Source organism: Vulpes lagopus, chromosome 15 (assembly GCF_018345385.1).
Source record: "Vulpes lagopus strain Blue_001 chromosome 15, ASM1834538v1, whole genome shotgun sequence".
NCBI classification, from domain to species: Eukaryota; Metazoa; Chordata; class Mammalia; order Carnivora; family Canidae; genus Vulpes; species Vulpes lagopus.
Genome location: NC_054838.1, coordinates 20,971,150 through 20,990,400, shown reverse-complemented (window position 1 = coordinate 20,990,400; position 19,251 = coordinate 20,971,150). Strand labels below are relative to the sequence as shown.

At 40.3% G+C, this 19,251-nt stretch overlaps 1 protein-coding gene across 2 annotated transcripts; it reads right to left on the bottom strand.

Annotated features, from left to right (window-relative positions):
- Nucleotides 1-7,399: 7,399 nt before the first annotated feature.
- Nucleotides 7,400-11,876, bottom strand: LOC121476492 (olfactory receptor 52H1-like). 2 transcript variants are annotated; one of them, XM_041730553.1, is made up of 2 exons: nucleotides 11,865-11,876; nucleotides 7,400-8,353 (listed from the first exon to the last, which is right to left on the bottom strand). In XM_041730553.1, the coding sequence occupies exons 1-2, from the start codon at nucleotides 11,874-11,876 to the stop codon at nucleotides 7,400-7,402; spliced, it is 966 nt and encodes a 321-aa protein (XP_041586487.1). The 2 variants fall into 2 exon arrangements, with proteins under 2 accessions (XP_041586487.1, XP_041586488.1); XM_041730554.1 differs by lacking the exon at nucleotides 11,865-11,876 and adding an exon at nucleotides 9,640-9,666 and having other exon boundaries at nucleotides 7,400-8,329.
- Nucleotides 11,877-19,251: the final 7,375 nt, after the last annotated feature.

Below are 19,251 nucleotides of genomic sequence, written 5' to 3'. Positions count from 1 at the left end.
GCTCTCCACAGTAATCATAAAGAAGAGGCCTCATCAAAAGTAGTTTTTGATTTAAGCATATGGCTTAAATTATGAAATGACACTTTCATAAAAAAAACAATAAAAAGTGAATAATGAATAAATAAATCAGTTTTGCCTGAAACACAGCCAATACCAAAAACATGTTAAATAGAATAGTTGTAATTATTGTACTTTCAGCATTTGTATTATTCCTGAATCTAATCCTGTTGAGAAATTTTCCACTTCATTCCTAGTCTTCATTTCACAATCTGATCAACCATCCATCCTTTAACATATCTTAGAACACAAAAAAAGGAAAGATAGAGACTAAACTAATGATATTTGAAAGAAGAATGGTCCTGAGTTTGGAAAAATCAAATTGCTAAAAGTCAGGCTGAAAGATTCAAAATAGACCTAGTTAGACCAAACTAGCAACCTTTTTTTGCCAATGGAGCCCAAGAAAAGCAGGTTGAATACAAGACTCCTTCCAATAAAATAGAGAATGTCGTGGTATTGTCTTTTAATCCCTGTTCCTAGTCCCAATCTGTACCTTCCATATTTTTCTGATCCAGGAACTGTGAGAAGGGAGTGGGGACACCGCACTCCAGTTCTCAAACAGTCTCACTGGACCTCCAACACAGGGTTTCCTTGGCAAATCAAAGTTGTTCTCTGAAAAAGAATCTGAAGTAGACTGTTTCTATAAGGACAAACAGGCTCTCTGAAACAATTACAGGAAGATTGGCACTTCACCAGGATCTTCAGTGCTTGGATCACCGTGGGATAAATCCAGGTAGAGCACAGGGAGAGGAAGAGGTTTTCAGGAACCCTCAGATCCTGTGACTGAGCCTGGCTGAGGAAGTCCTGTTGTCCATCAGTCAGGAGCTCTCACCTCTCTGCTGGGGAGGTGGGATTAAAGATGAGGAAGGGACATCCATCCTCCATCTATCCAGTGCTGCTCCAGTCCCTGCTGCTCCACCCTGTCCATTCAGTAGTCAGGGCATCAGTGATCTGAGGACTCTGAAGGTACTCTCAGGCAAGCCTGGGGGAGAGCAGGTGTGGGCAGGAAGAATTTATGGGTCTCTTCTCAGGGCATCAGGGGGGCATGGACCCTGCATTCCTGGTGGGATTGAGAACCTGTGAGTCTCAGTTGTGCACTGTTCATGAGGGATCTGCAGCAGCCTGCAGTCATCTCTGCTGACTCTCCTAGTCCCCCCAGGTTTCCATGCCTCATGCACTCAGAGCCCTGGAAAGGAAGAGACCAAGCAGGGAGGTCTCTGCAGAGCCCCTGGGTGGGGCACAGCAGACTCAGATGGAGACATGCTTCCTGCTGCACAAATAACAACCCCAGCTGCCGCCTAGACGTGGACAGTCTTCATTACTTGGTATTTGTTTCTGCCCCCTAGCCCGATATACAGACAAAGCAATGTGGGGGAAGAGCTGTTGAATCAAGCAGACATGGGATTGAATAGATTCCACTATTAAACAGACTGGAGCAAGTGTCTTCTTCTTTGAGCTATTTTTTTTTCTTTTATACAATGACGATTCATGGACCTTCCCCAAGAGGTGGTGCGAAGAGTAGAGCAGCAAACCGGAGCACCAGCAGGGTGTTTGAGCTTGGGAGAGCTGACACGTTACTCGGGGTTGTGTGGCTTACAGTGTCAGCTTAAGGACAAACTCTGGCTGAGATGCCTGTGGACCCACATGGGGTAGCTACTGGACCCTCATAGTAGACAGTAGCCTCACAACTCTTCTCTCTCTCACCGATGCCTTTCCTTCCATGTAGAGGCACATAAGAGGATGTGGTAATGACGTACTTCACAATATGTCCTCCACAGTTTGTCTTTGTAGACCTCGTTTGTATGAATTGTTTTGCAATTACACCGTCACAAAACAAACTTACAGGATGCCAAAAAACAACAACAAAATCTTTATGGTATTTTCATGCTGTATTTTAATAGTCTAGAACAGTCTAATAACCTCTTCTCCTGCCCAACCTTTCCCTTGTGGAGTATGTGTGGATACATTGGACTAGGGCATATGAGAGCAATTGTTGATATATGGCCCACTCTGAAAACATGACAATTTTTTCCTAAGAATTCTAAGTGAGGAATCCATCTTGCACTGCTGTCTGCGGGAGTATGTACCTCAGCAGGCTGATCATGTTACATGACCACATAATATCATATGTTTAAGGAGTGGTTAGTGATACATAGAACCCATAGAACAAACAAAGCTGGCAAAGTATTATTTCATGAGATAATATAAATTCTCTATAGTACATACCACTATGCACACTTTCAAGAACCAATATATATATTTATGCTTGTCTTTCATTGGTTTCCTCTGGTTAATCCAGTTGTACTTATTATAATATATTTTATGCCTTTGAATACAATAGATATGAGACTGTGTTCCATGGTTATTTAAAATTGTATTTTTCTAGTAATTTATTTTACTCTACAAAAGCCTTAATATATGGTTTTTGGAAATTAAAAATATCATCTTTCCTCATTGATAGTTTGATATATCCCTATGCGAGTACATCCACCTTGGCGATTCATTGGTTTTCTTCAGCAGAAGAATGAACTACAGCGATGATTAGGTGGGTCTTGTCTCACTCTTGGATGTATCCTCCCAAGTTTACACTTGGAAATAAAATAGTAGAAGGCAACGTGAAGAGACACTTATATCATATTCTTGATTTTGGCACTATGGAAATAATGCTCATATTTTCATATATCAGCTTGTCTGACTCATATGCCTATCCTCAATTCCTTTCCAAGAGGAAGTAAGAAATGTGTGATGAAATTATTAACTTTCAGGTATCAACAATAGCATCAAGGTATGAGATAGTTTACAAACTTCATCTACTGATATTCCCACCAGCTTCCTACCTCTACCGAAGACTAGTTTATGAGTCTCCCTTTTCTCACTGTCCAGCTCCCCTGCACAATGCCATTATCATTATGGATGATTCCTATATCAACATACAGATCAGAGTTAACAGATTTTGAAACACATGGTTTCTTGCCTAGGCTCAGTATTCCCTCTGGCTGGCAGATCCTGTTCCCCTTATTCACGAGGCTCAACTGCTTTGTGTTCTTCTAGACAATCATGGAAATGTACTTTGCCAGAAATCTTTCCTGGCCTCTGAGGAATGGTTGAGTATGCTTCCTTTGTGATTCCCTAACACCCTTTGCCACTCATTGCAACATATAAGATTAGCTGAGCAAAGTATTTGTAAATGTGATGTACTCCTTTTGCTAACATAGAAGCTTTCTGATTGTAAGCAGCGTGGGTAGTACTTACTACATGTCAGTATTGCCAATTTCTATGCATTTTGCTTCCTATAACATGCACTTTGTGAATGTTACTCAACTGAAATTATGACACATAAATCATTGTCCATTTATTTTAAAACATAGGTTCAAAATGACAGGTGCAAGGCATAAAACCAACTTCCTTCTCTCTTCAAAGAGAGACATTGTAAATCTATTCCATTACTCATTTTTATAAGGCCTACATTATTCTTCTGAACACAAGAAATATATCCAGTTGCCATTGGCTTATAAAATAAAACACGTACACAATCAGGTCTAGGTATACAATGCAAATGTCTGGCTAAATGGGAATACACAGGATGATGGAATGAATAGCACTGAAATCTAAGAGACAGCAAATATAATCACAAACACCTAAAGAATGGCGACATGGAGAATTTCTGGAAGAGAGGTTTTAGAGACACATTCTTGTATCTCTACTATTTGTAGGATGCAGCTCTAAATTCTGAGGATGGAAAGGTAAAACCCTTCATTCCCCTAATGGTTTGGTTTTAATATCTCATATCTAATATAAGGGATGAGGAATTTGCAAAAAGAAAAATATATAGGATAAGACAATTTATGTTTGACACTATTATCTTTTAAATCCAACCAGAACATGTAATGTCATTCATGGTCTGACACTGGAACAGAATATTTGCAGCCAGTCTCGCCACAAAGAGCCGTTAGCAACTGAGGCAGTAGATTTGACCTTGAGGAAGAGAAACACCAGGCTTAACCTGTTTTCTCCTTCCATAAACATCAAAGTGGAGTGGGAATTTATTTTATTTTACTTTACTTATTAATTATTTATTTAAAATCAATTTAGTTAACATATACAGTATTATTAGTTTAGGGAGAGAATTTAGTGATTCATTATTTGAATATAACACCCATGCTCATTACATCAAGTGCCCTCCTTAATGCCCATCACCCAGTTATACTATCTCCCCATCCACCTCCCCTCCAGCAACCCTCAGTCTATTTCCTATAGTTCCTCCTTTCTTAGGGCTTACCTCCCTCTCTATTGTCATCTTATTTTACTTTTTCTTGCCTTCCTCTATATTTAACTTTTTGTTTCTTAAATTCCACATATAAGTAAAATCATATGTATTTGTCTTTCTCTGACTTATTTCATTTAGCATAATACGTTCCAGTGGAGGAGGGATTTTAAATGACAATGATAAGCTCAGAGTTAAACATGCTGAGATTCTCCTTCCAGACAAGAATGACAGTGGTAGGTAGTAGAATACTAACCTAACAGCTAACACAGATTAATATTTTACAATCTGCAAAGCACATGATCCACATTACTTGTTTCATCCTAACACTGGCCCCCTTAGGTAAAAAAGCAGACACTAAGATTTATTAGGAAGATCATATATGGACATTAGGGTATAGAGTTACCAGCACAGGGGCTATAAGTCACAGAAATAAATGAACCCCTTTATAGAGTGATGATAGAAATATAATAACAGGGCAGCCCCGGTGGCTCAGTGGTTTAGCACTGCCTCCAGCCCGGGGTGTGATCCTGGAGACCCAGGATCAAGTCCCATGTCAGGCTTCCTGCAGGGAGGCTGCTTCTCCCTTTGCCTGTGTCTCTGCCTCTCTCTCTCTCTCTCTCTCATTAATAAATGAATGAAATCTTAAAAAAAAGAAATATAATAACAGATAACTTGGCCAAAGATAGAGAGTGGAAGAAGGTAAGGACACAATGCAGAACAAAATCTCTTGCTGTATTGCTTTTTCTAGGGCATTAGGCTTTCATGGGAGCCATTCCTGTGTGTTGGTGAACAACCATGGCTTTGAGTTCCTAACAGGATGAAATGAGAATGTACTCTTTTTGTGCATGTGTGTGAGAACATACTTTTAAATTAGCTCAGAATCTATTTATTTAGATTTCCACAGTAAGCTTTTAAAAATATCAGCTCTTATCTAATCCATGTGCTCAGAAGGGCGGAAATAATTAGAAGAAAATAAGAGGTCATTTCTTCTGATATTTGTGAGCAGATTTACCAAGCTGGTACATAGAGCAGAATCCTCAATTAGTAGGATGGGGCTTAATTTAAGACAATTAGACTTCACCAAAATTAGAAAAACGGGCTCTGATATCTCTACTTATGTTTTCTTCCCTCTGATGTTATCTCAAGAGTGAGGTTATGTGGAGTGGGAAAATCTCTGAACGAGGGGTTTGGCAGATGCTATTCAAGCTCTGCATTTGTAAGTGCCTTGCCATGCACCTTAGAGAAGTCATGTTCACTCTCCAGGCTTCAGTTTCCTCCTCCTAGAATGAAGTTTGGATGATTCCAGTCCCACAGGACCTGACCAAGCTCCTCCTCCTCCTTCCTCTGGTCCCCCCACCTCAGTGTGCTCAAGCCACATGTGCCTCTGCTCTGTCCACAGTCATGTCACACTGTTTCCAGCCCCAGGACCTTTGCCTGTGCTGTCCTCTCTGCCACTGTCCTCCTTGCCCACTTGTAGTGCATCACTGCATTCACTTCATTATTCTCTCAGTTACATTACTCTTTGAAGGTAGAGAATTTATTTGTTTTCATGTTTCTTATGAATCTCTGTCCTGAGAATATGAGCTCCACAGAGCAGGGCAGAGTCTCTTTGTATTATTAACCCGAATGCTTAGAAGCATTATATCCCGAATGCTTAGAAGCTCATTGCAATACAGTGAGTACTCAATAGATAGTCCTAAATCAATGGATAATTTCCAAAAAATGAAAGGTTTATCATAGGAACTCTAGATCATTCTTCAAATATGACACATGGTATTGTGTGCCATGTGATCCTTGTGCAATTAGATGCATCTTCTCATGCATGCGCTACTTCCCTGTAGAGTTCCTCTGTTTATCCCTCCTGTACCACACTTATGTGTCTGATAGTTGATTTTCCCACTGTCCAGGAAACACACTCCGTAGGTGGGTCTCACAGGCTCCAGGCCAGTGGGGTTAAATGTCTACTTTACTGTCCCAGCAAACTGGCATGAGATCTCCTGACCCAATCTCTGCAGCTCCTTTCCTCAATGTGTCTTGGAGCCTAGAAGTTACTGTCCTCTGCCAGCACTGGGGTGAAGAACTTTAGTGTTAAAAAGTATATGTTATCTCTTCCTCATTACAGCCCTGCTGGTAGACCACCCAGTTCATAGCACTTGTATTGAAAGACTTCATGTGTTGGGGCACCACTGAAAGGGAACTGTGAATGTACATCATGAATAATAATGAGCATTGAATATTATTGTAAATATTCTCAATCCACTTACAGATCCCCTCAATAATGGATTATTCATTGGTATTTTTACTTTTAGTCTCTCTGCTTAAGTGTTTCTCCCTTACATTTTTCACTCCATAGTTGCAAAGTTGCAATTTTCAAATTTGTATTGTTTTGTCCATTTAAGGTAAGTCAGCTCTCTGTTTCCACCTCCTTTTCTTATTATATTCTATATAACTTCATATTCCACAAACAAACAGGCCATCAGGAATTTTTCATACATAGAACCATTTCCTACATTAGATTATGTCATTTTACTGGTATGCAAAAGTACCTACAGGCAGATCTTGCTTTATATTTAAAAAGAAATTAGGGGATCCCTGGGTTGCTCAGCAGTTTAGCGCCTGCCTTCTGCCAAGTGTGTGATCCTGGAGTCCCGGGATTGAGTCCCAGGATTGAGTCCCACATCAGGCTCCTTATATGGAGCCTGCATCTCCCTCTGCCTGTGTCTCTGCTTCTCTTTCTCTCTCTCTCTCTGTGTGTGTGTGTGTGTCTCATGAATAAATAAATAAAATCTTAAAAAAAAGAAATTAGCTTTTTTTAGGGGTGCCTGGGTGGCTCAGTTGGTTAAGTGCCTGACTCTTGATTTTGGCTCAGGCCATGATCTCAGGGTAATAAAATTGAGCTCTGTGTTTGGCTCTGTGCTAAACATGGAGCCTGCTTAATGTTCTCTCTCTCCCTCTGCCTCCTCCTCTCACTCCCTGCTCATGCTGTCTTTAAATAAATAAATTAGATTTTTTTCTCATATTGCTACATTAATACCCCTACACAGTGATGTTAGTTTTCCCATAGCATATTAAACATCATTCTGAACCCTTGGTAGAAAACAAAAGGATGACCTTATCTCTGATCTGCTTGGTCTTCACTCCATAGACAATGGGGTTGAGTGCAGGTGGAATAACAATGTAGAGGTTGGCAAACATGATGTGGAAAGTGCGGGAGACATTGTGTCCAAAACGATGAGCAAGGATGGAGAAAAAGGCAGGTGTATAAAACATGAGGATGACACAGACATGGGAACCACAGGTGCCAAGGGCCTTCTGGCGGGCATCTCGGGAGGGCAAGCGGAAGACTGCACAGAGGATGAGAGTGTAAGAAACGGCAATGAGAATCACATCTGAGATGACCGTCATGATGGGAACACAAAAGCCATACCAGATGTTGATGGAGATGTCAGCACAGGCGAGCCGGGCCACACCTATGTGCTCACAGTATGTGTGTGGTATGATGTGTGTCCTGCAGAAAGGCAAGCGTGTAAGCAAGAATATAACTGGCAGGATGATGCAGAAGCTTCGACAGGAGATGCCCACTGCAATCTTGGTGATGGTCCTGGGGGTCAGAATAGTGGTGTATCTCAGAGGGGAGCAGATGGCCACATAGCGGTCAAATGCCATGGCCAGGAGTATAGCTGAGTCCAGGACAAAGCTACTGTGCAGAAAGAATAACTGGGTGAGGCAACCAGGAAAGCTGATTTTCTGGGGACCAAGCCAGAAGACGGTAAGGGTTTTGGGGACACATGTGGTAGACAAGATCACATCTGTAATGGCTAGCATGGAAAGGAAAAAGAACATGGGTGCGTGAAGACTCCGCTCCATGGCAATGAGGTAGAGGAGGATACTGTTGCCCACAATGGCCACGAGATAGATAAAGCAGAAGGGGATGCTGATCCAGACGTGGTACTGCTCAAGGCCAGGGATGCCCAGGAGGGTGAAGTCACCTGTGTTGTAGCTACTCTGGTTGTACATGGCCAGGGTGGTCTCATGAATAGATTTTGAGTCTGAAAAACAAAATGTGTATAATAAACCTGAGAATAGTGTATGGTAATTCTTCCTCCACTCTCTCCTTTAGGTTAGTTCTCTTTCCTATCTGCCAAGAAAGACCCTTCTAGTGCTAGTAAGAACAACAATATTCATGTCTTGAAGAAAGATTCCCATAAAAAAAAAAAGAGAGAGAGAAAGAAAAGAAAAATTTCTCAGATGTGACACTCCTAGTACTAATTACTCAATTACTCTGGAATCTTCAATCTCCCTAATTTTTTTTTCCATGTAATGATTGAGTGTTCACTGAATCAATGTAATTAGTTTCTATGTAGACTTGAGTACAGAAAAAAAAAAAAAACAATCTAACCACATGCAGGGAAAGAAACTAAGAAATGGAGCACAATTGGAAAAATAAGTAGATAATTAGCAATTACAACTCCTATTATTCCCAGCTTTACAAAGTATTATCCAATTTAGAACAGTCTTCTGAAATATATATTTTCTTTCCAATAAAAGCAGCTCAACTTTATTAAAGGGAAGCTAGGGAGGAGCAGGCAAATGAAGGTCTCTGCAGACACTACCATCACTGATAGGACTGCCAGGCCCATGTCTGTTGGAAAGCAGGAAAGGGTCAGTGTCCTGCCCCCTTTGGTCCATTTTGGGACCAGGGGTCCAGGCCCTCATTACTTGGGGCCCAAGTACAAATCAGCCTTCTCTTTTCCTCAGGGTCTCCAGCAGAACATTGGTGCTTTGCTCAGAGTTGATGCCCAACCTTGCTCAGAGTTGATGCCCAACCTTCTTGTTAGGCAGGCCAATATCAAACTCAACTCTTCCCAGGTTGTTGAGAACCCTTACTGATGGCTTTAGAGCAGCCTTCTCAGGTCATGTCCACAGAGAACTCCTACTTTAGCATGACTGTGGATATGGTCTGAGACATATGTTTTTATCCCTCCATTTTTTTAAATAGAATCTAATACTCTGAGAGAAAATTTTACCTAAGATCTCATCTTGGGTAACTGGCAGAGCCAAGATCTATACAATCCACACATTTATGCTATGGTGCCAACCACATAATTGCTCAGGCGATACATACTAGATGCCAGGCACTGAGAAGAGGCCTAGGATGTAGGGAAGTCAGTGTGGAAAACCTAACACTCAAACTACAGTGTGTCCAGCACACTAACCCTAAGCCAATTGCAATTTCTCTCCTGATTTCCCTTACATTCTAGCACCTGGGATTTTCAGACCAGAATGTTCTCTGAGACTGATGTTTGGTGCCTCACCATGGAGAATGATGTGGAAATGGGCATACAGTTCGTGTCCAGCTCCCTCTTAGCACTGAATGAAGAAACTGGGTCAAGTGTCTTTTAAAAAAAATAAGTATTGGTGTGGGCGACCACAAACTAACTGGAGTAACTGAACCAAACCGGGCCCAGACTTGGATCCCTCATTCACTCAAAAGGCTCAGGAGCCTAAAGGGTGAATAGTTGGTTGACACTTGAGAAAGGGCTTGAGCAATGGTTCTCAGGGCTCGCTTGTACATGATCGCCCACATAACACAATAGATACAACTTATTCTGGCCTGGTCATAAATGTAAGTAAGGGTCTGTGCTGTCCTTGCTGGTCTGTTTACCATACCTAATATTCCTTTGAAGTATGCACATCTGGAGCAACAAGCTTATCTATTTACCAAGGTCTTCTGGCACCCGTGAGTCTGTCTTATGTGCTGAGAAAGGGGAACTTTGGAGGGTTTCACAAACATGCTAAAAATAGACACCTTCTTGGCTTTGTTTTGCTCATGCTATAAAATGTTGTAAAACCTTGAATAAAGCTGACACTGCTTGGACATCATCCACTGTGCCCCTCCTGTCCCCATCTCTTTACTTTTATTTTCCTCATCCCCTTATCCTCAGGACCCTAATCGTGTTGCCACAGCACGTGCAACATATTGAGATGCCTGGGTGGCTCAGCTATTGAGCATCTGCCTTCAGCCCAGGGTGTGATTCTGGAGATCAAGTCCCACACTGGGCTCCCTGCATGGAGCCTGCTTCTCCCTCTGCCTGTGTCTCTGCCTCTCTCTCTCTCTCTCTGTGTCTCCCATGAATAAGTAAATATTTTTTTAAAAAAAGTATTGATATTATTACATTTTAAAATAGTATCTTAAAAAATAAATAAAATAGTATCTTAAAAATTGTTTTAAATAAAATAGTATCTTAAGAGGGTTAACTTGCAAGCATACAAGTGACATACAGTGACATTTCTTGTCACTGTAGCCCATTTATCATCATTGTTTCCTAGCATAAGAAAAATAATCTTTATAATATTTTGAATGAAAACAAACTATCCCCAATAGCACTAGGGTATAAATAGTATTATTATACCTCTCTCAAAGAGACTAACATAGATGGAAAGTTGAGTAAGACCCAAATCCAGGCACTTCTGACTCCAAATGGTGTGTTTTAAACTTCTATGATACCTCTTCCCCAAACCATAAACATGTGGTTAGAAACAGGAAAAGAAAAAGAAAAGAAAAAAAAAAAAAAAAAAAAAAAACTATCAAAGACATGTATTCAAAGGGAGTAACTGAGGGACCTCTAGTGGAAGAAATACAGAATTAATACATTTTAAATCTCAGGTCAAGATAAAAGCAAAAAAAGCAACCTCTGTAAACAGAAGCAATATTTTGGGAAACCTTCACATACTACACAAGTCTAAAGCTCTTTTTTTTTTTTTTTTTTTTTTAATTTTTTTATTTATTTATGATAGTCACAGAGGGAGAGAGAGAGGCAGAGACACAGGCAGAGGAAGAAGCGGGCTCCATGCACCGGGAGCCCGACGTGGGACTCGATCCCGGGTCTCCAGGATCGCGCCCTGGGCCAAAGGCAGGCGCCAAACCGCTGCGCCACCCAGGGATCCCCAAGTCTAAAGCTCTTTACATGAAATCACTTCTATAATCCCCTTAAAAACTCTATGAGATAGGTAATAATGTGACCTACATTTCAAAGATACAGAAACGGAGCACAGAGAAGTTAAGTAAGCTGCTAAAGCCTACACATAAGCAAATGCTTAGAGCTGCAAATAACACATAAGAAGTCTTTATATAAACTATCATGTAATAAACACAATTCTCTATAGAGCATAGGGCAAGTGACACATACATGATATCTGTATAACAGAAGATATAAAATTAAGTCACAAAAAGAAAACAAACAAGAGGTGCCTGGGTGGCTCAGGAAGTTAGGCATCTACCTTCAGCTCAGATCATGATCCCAGGGTCCTGGAATCAACCCCTGCATCAGGCTCCCTGCTCAGTAGGGAGCCTACTCCTTCTCGCTTGTGCTCTCTCTTGCTATCTCTCTCTCTCAAATAAATAAAACCTTAAAAAAAAGAATACAGAGACAAATATCATATGACATCACAGACAAATGCTGTGTGTGCAATCTCTAACCATAAACACAACAACATGAAAGCGTGGAATTCAGACACTGAGAACAGATTGGCGATTGACAGAGGTGGGCATGGGGCGTTAGTGAAATGGATAAAGGGAGTCAAATATACAAATTTCAAGTTATAAAATAAATGAGTCCTGGGATGGAATGTACAGCATAGTGACTCAGGTTAATAATAACATATTGTATACTTGAAACTTTCTAAGGGAGTAGATCTTCAAAATTTTCATCACACAAAGAAATTTGCAACTCTGTGCGGCGATATGTATAACTAGACAGATTGTGGTGATCATTTTACAGCATGTTAACATCCTTGTCACTCACTTACTCCAAACTTTTCCCTCAAGGTGGCACAACATCACCTCAGACACCTTCATTTTATTACCGAAAAGAAAGGTACCTAATTTCATTATTGTATCTTCAAGTACAGTAACTTAGAATTGACTGGCCTCATTAATCACACATTTGCACATGCTAACTTTCTGTCTGCTCATCTATGTGGTTTAGTGATTACCAATTTGTTCTTCAACAACCCTGAGCCCTCCAGAGCACGGACTTTTTCATTATTTTTCATTCACTACCCTGGTGTCTTTGCATTCCTCTTTTCTAGGTTAAATTATGATTCATCATGTCACATACTCTCATATATTTCGCCCACCCTTGCGTGACCTCCCATCTCTCATGCATGCAAAACTGAACTCCTAGATTCACCAACCTGGTAAGTCTTAGGCACAGTAAGGCACTTAACTAGACATGTTAATGTTCCCATAATTTCATTATCATCAGCCTTAAAGTTCATCTTCAACATTGCCGATGACCCTACATGATCTTCTTCAGCTTAATCTACTTGGATGACTTTTTTCCCTGCTTTTCTCCAAGCACATCCACCAATTCCAACTCTCTCTTTCTCAGCAGATAATTTTTCATTTTACTTCACAGAGAAATTCAAAGGCACTGTATGTGAAATCATGTGAGAAAGCTATCACATCTGTGTGTATGTGTGTGTATGTATATATTTATATTAGATTGTAAGTGTCTTTTTTATATACATTGGAAAAAATAATTCCTTTTGTATCTGGGTCCAAAAACAAACCCATCCCTCTCTCACACATCTTTACATCGTGTCAGGTATCTTTTATTATCATTTATTCTCTTTCTTGCCTTTGTCTTCAACCTAGGCTTTTTAAAAGTTTACTCCTTCAACATTTAAACAATTAAAACGTGCTCAAGTATTTTCTAGTGTAAATTACACAGAAGCAATTATATTCTCTCATCATAGTTAGACGTGTAGTTGTCTACACCACATATGTGCTTCTTATGTCCTATTCACCCTTTAATTCGTGCTAGTCTCATTTCTGGCCTCACCTTTCCACGAAAGCAACTTTTGCTAACACCACCGGCGATGTCCATGTCCCACCCTGAGTCCTTCTCAAGCAGCATCTGACACTATTCACTATCCCATCCATCTTGAAACATCCTCTGGATGCTTTATCACAACACTTTAAGTGTTTCTTAATCTCGCTAGCATCTCATCTCATCCTTTGCCTGTTCTTCCTGTTCCTTGTATCTTAAGTTCTGGGGTTCCTCAAGGCCTGCTCAAAGCCCATTTTTCTTCTCTTTATACTTTTCCTAACTAGATCATCAACTCTTAAGATCCCAGTTAATAGCTGTACATGACATCTCCCAATTCTTTACCTCTTCTTTACATCTTACAAGACACATATATTCAACTCCTTTCTAGATATCTTCTTTTGGATATCTCACAGGACTCAGATTTAATTTTCAAAAATTAAAATTAAGTCCCATCGTATTTCTTCAGAAACCCTACTGTGTCTAATATTTCACAGAATACAATATCATCCACTAAATAAGCCAAAGCAAAAACCTGACTTGCACCATTTATACCTTTCTCTCTTTAAACCCCCATGTACAATTGATTATGCGGATCCAATCCTTTTGGATCAAAATGAAAAATCTTTAACATAGCTAACAAGATATCCATAATCTGGTCTTGTTACCTCTTCTGTTTTCCTGTTACATCTTTGGAATGTTTACCAGAAAAAGAAGTCCTGCTTTTTCTAAAGATGTGTATATTAAAAGCAACTTCCATATAAGATGTGTGGTAAATTCCTCTACCACTTTATTTCAGGGGTTCCAACTACAGTGTTTAATTATTTCCTCAATTTTGACTTAAGTATCTGCTGAGACTCACACTTCTCTGCAGTTGAACAGAAATGAGGCCAGAGATATGGGAAAGCTATGTGATAAAGAGAAACAAGACCACCATGACCCCCTACAGGTGAGCTATCACACTGCAAGGTGCAGTATATTCAAAGAGATATCTGTGCAGTGAGTGGCCCACCCTGATGATGTACTTCTCTGAACAACCATCATTGTAGATAAATAAAAGTCTAAACAGCCAATGTGTGCTATTCTAAATACAGATAGGTTACCACATGTTCCCTCAGTGCCAAAGTCTCCTGACTATGAGACTGTGCACATATTTCCCCCTGGACTTTAGAACAAGCATCGCCATCCCTTTTCTTATCTCCAAGCAATGCTAGGCTCTACTTATCATTCAAATTTCAACTAAGCTCCACTTCATTCAACTGAAATATCGCTTCCCTGGGAACAGTCTTTCTGATCTCTGTTAGAGTATTCTATTTCCAAATTATATTTCTTCTTTTCTTAAATTCATCATATTTGCGAACACCTGTTTACTATTTATTTTCTCTGCTAAGCTGCGTTCTCTACAAAGGCAAAGATCATGTAAATTTTGTTCTTTCTGCTTTTGTTGTCGCTATTGTTGTTTCAAAAGTGCTTTCAATATCTGCCCAATAGTGGAACTTAAAAAGTGCTCAGTGACTATTTCTGGAACTGAATGTTGCTATTGAGTCAAGACACAAAGAATATTCCCATCTTCTCATGACCATTTAAATTTTGTTGAATAGATGAATAACGATTAAATTCCTGTTATGAATAATGTTAAATTCCCACACAAGTCCTTTTTGATAGGGATCTTTGCTCTTTTTCTGACACATATCTCTACCCCACCTCCATTTTCTCTTCTATTTACTCTATATTCCCTTAGAGTTTAATAAGTGGCTAAAATAATAAATGAATGAGTGAAATAAAACACACACATGGAATTCCTAGGCAAAGTTTATACAAAGTCATATTATTGCTACTTCTTAAGAACTTGCATTTTAGAATCCAGTATTAGATTTGCATTTGATCAGTGCCTGTTTTTTCATTATACCAAACAAGTTATATGATCTCTGTAAAATGCCTGTTTCCTTACGCCTGGGTGGTTCAGTGGTTGAGCGTCTGCCTTCAGCTCAGGTCATGATCCCCGGGGTCCTGGGATCAAGTCCTACATTGGCTCCCCGCAGTGATACTGCTTCTCCTTCTGCCTGTGTCTCTACCTCTCTCTGTGTGTTTTTCATGAATAAATAAATAAATTTTTTTAAAAAGATGCCTGTTTCCTCATAGAATTTTTGTGGCCATTACATGAGGAAAGTCCCCAGCTCAATGTTAAGCTCTCAATAAAGAGTGACTATTAATGTAATGTCATTATTATTACAAAAACTTGCAAATAGACATGGATGCCAGAAACCCACACAGTAACAGAAAATTTCAAATCACATACAGAAAACACAGAGTTTGATCTGCTCCTTCCAATCCAGGCTCTCAGACCATATGGTTTCCGCTGTTGAACTGTGTCCTGAAGAAAAGGACCAGTCCTATTTGTTCCCTTTGCCCCATTTGTCCATCCTTATGCCAACCCCTAGGAACTATTTAAAATCTGGCCCCCAGTCTTGTGGACTCTATTTCATGGGGAAAGCTGGATTGAGCCTACTGATCTTTTCTCAGCATCTCTTTGCCCTCCTCTTGGTTCTTCTGTAAATCCTTCAATTAGCTGTCCTAGGATCCAAACCTGAGCTCTGCCCCTGGCTTCCCCAACACTCACCAAACCTAGGCCTTTGGTGAACACCGAGGTTACATAGAAATGGCACCCTCAAGCAATTAATCCTCTTATTTCTCTTTCTGGTCTTCAGAGAGGGCACTCAAAACTTGTGGGCTCCTGAGAGACCATAGCCACAAACCTAATTATCAAGCTGTGGCCTGCAGAAGAAACATTTCCCAGGGGTCTAGTTCCTGAAGTTCTGAGGTCCCAAGAGAGACCCTGCAGCCTCCTTTCTTCTAGTCAGTATCCTGAGTGGGCACAGTCCACTGGGGCTTGCAAAATGGCAAGTGGACTCTCTACCACATTAAAGCCATCAACAGTGCGATCTGTGTGTGTGTGTGTGTGTGTGTGTGTGTTAGAGAGAGAGAGAGAGAAAAGAATTACTTTTGTTTCTGCGGGTTATTGTATTTATGTCATAAATATCCAATCATTTGTGTAAGTACACATAATGGTAATTTTAGTATGAAAGTACAAATAGACCTATGGAAGGAGGGGTACAGATTATTCTTTCTGATTCAAGCCTAAAAAAGGAATACCTTCGCTATCATGAATCAGTCCTATTGATCAAAGACTTGAACTATCATGTAAAACTCCTTACACACATGCTTGCCAACCCAGCCATTGAGACTTTAAGATACTGTTAGAACACATTTCTCCTTTGTCACCATTCTTCAGTCCCTTGTCACCTCTGCTATTGGATACTCATTGATCTGAAGATCTCGGTTCCACCCCATGAATCCCTCCCCTTCTCTCAAGCCATAATAATCCTTATAAAATAGAAATATAATAATCATTTCTACAGAATTTATAAAGCCTTTAATATAAAATAGATCCCTATTAGCATCACATATCTAGCAATTTCAGTCCCTTGACATCCTTTGGAGTGTCACCTCCTCCCATTTGTCCCCCAAACACCCTAAATTCCAGACTAATCTATTTGGAGTTCCAAATACACATTATAATTTTGCAGTCATCATCCCTGTGCATATATGGTGTTTCTTTTTTCTAGAATATCCTTCCTATCTTTTTCTGTCTGACTCAGCTTAAAATCTTAGCATTACCCATTTGGAAAGTCACCCCTTAGTTTCCCTTGACTTTATCCTTGTCCTGGCACTAATCACATCATGTTGTAATTATCTGTTTAGCTGTTTCTGCTTCTAGAAGGCAAGTTTCTGAATGGAAAGGATCTTACTCCTGACGTTCACTATTAGATTTGGTGCTAGAATGGGGAAGATGCACTTAGAATGAAGCTTTAGCAACAGTGAAATTAATTTGAGAACTTTCACTGTAGTCCAGCCAGAGATGATGAGCTAGGCAGGCTGGGAGGACACAATAATGAACTAAATAATGCTCCCTCCAGAGCTGGGACTAGGATGTGGCTAGGGAAATCCCCAGGATGCAAAATTTAAGAAGACACTTTCCTTCATGGAGGTGCCTCCTTAAATTTGTGCATGTCCCTATAGGGTTTAGTACAGGGACAAAGAGTTATTGCTATTTCGGCAGGAAAGGCGATCAGTATGTTCTTGAGTCATTTGTCCCTGCCTGCAGTTTAGGGAAAGCAGGAAAGGCTTGGGATATTCTAGGAGCAATACACAATCCTGGGCTCATTCTGCCCTCTGTGTAGTGGGAGTCTCCCTTCTGGGAATAGATGGAGGTGACTGAGCTAGGTTGTGCAGATACGAGGTTGACCATTTCCAATGAACTTGGACACAGACACGTAGCAGTTACTGTAATTACCCACACTGCAAGAAGCCATTTCTGTCTGTGAATTGGCCATAAGAGCAGGAGTTAAAGAAAGTATAACTTTTTTTTAGACTGTACTTTTTTTGACCACCCTTCCGCATATTAATTCTCTGGATCGGCATTTCCCCTCTGCTCTCCCTGCAGCAATTTCTCTTTACCTCTGGGCTCAGTTTTCTTGTGCTTTTTCAAAAGTAATTAACACTCCTGTACCCTGCTCTCTGAGCCTCCCATAGTAATATTTTAAAGCTGCAATGACCTCATTCTAGTTTGCTACTCATAGGAGAGCTCATGATGAGAACACCAGCAGTCCTCCACTGAATGAGATAGGTTTTTTTAAAAATCTAAATTCAATTAATTAACATATAGTGTATTATTAGTTTCAGAGGTAGGGTTCCGTGATTCATCAGTTGCATATAACACCCAGTGCTCATCACATCACATGCCCTTCTTAAAGCCCATCACCCATTTACCTCATCCCCCCTCCCCCTCCCCTCCAGCAACCCTCAGTTTGTTTCCTATGATTAAGTGTCTCTTATGGTTTGTCTCTCTCTATGGTTTTGTCCTGTTTTATTTTTTCCTCCCTTCCCCTATGATCTTGTTTTGTTTCTTAAATTCCACTTATGAGTGAGATCATATGATAATTGTCTTTCTCTGACTGACTTACTTGGCTTAGCATAATACCTTCTAGTTTCATTCACATCATTGCAAATGGCAAGATTACATTTTTGATGACTGAGTAGTATTCCATTGTATATCTATACCACATCTTCTTTATCCATTCATCTGCAAACGGACATCTGGGCTCTTTCCATAGTTTGGCTATTGTGGACATTGCTGCTATAAACACTGGGGGACAGGTACCCCTTCAAATCATTATTTTTGTATCCTTTGGATAAATACCTAGTCATACAATTGTTAGGTCATAGGGTAACTCTAGTTTTAGCTTTTTGAGGAAACTTCATGTTGTTTTCCAGAGTGGCTACAGCAGCTTACATTCCCACCAACAGTGTAAAAGGGTTCCCCTTTCTCCTTATCCTTGCCAACATCTGTCGTTTCTTAACTTGTTAGTTTTAGCCATTCTACCTGTGTGAGGTGGTATCTCATCATGGTTTTGGTATGTATTTTCCTGATGCTGAGTGATGTTGAGCATTTTTTCATGTGTCTGTTGGCCATTTGTATGTCTTCTTTGGAGAAATGTCTGCTCTGAGACAGGCTCTTAATACAGTCTATTTCGAGAGAGTATTCTGATCTTTTAATCCAAGGTGGGACCCCAGATCTGAGCTGTGCCTGAATGGGTGGTCTGGGGAAAGGAAGCTCTTGATGGATCAGGGGAATTATGGAATCTATGAGTCCTTCTCAAATCTTATCCTCTGTGGGTAATGAAACCCTGGCTTTGACTTCTTGGTTGCCTGTCTACGAAGTCTGGGCTTATGCACATAGTTTCTTACACTTTAAAAGCATGAGACACCACATCAAATACGTTATTTTGTCCAGCAAGTTAATCTTTGTAAGGAGAATGCTCTGGTTTTAAACATTAAATATTAGGAAGATATCTTTTTTAAGATTTATTTATTTATTCCTGAGAGATACAGAAAGAGAGGGAGAGAGGGAGAGACATAGGCAGGAGGAGAAGCAGGTTTCTCACAGAGAGCTCGATGCAGGACTCGATCCCAGATCCTGGGATCACTACCTAAACCAGAGGCAGGCACCCAACCGCTGAGCCACCCAGGTGTCCC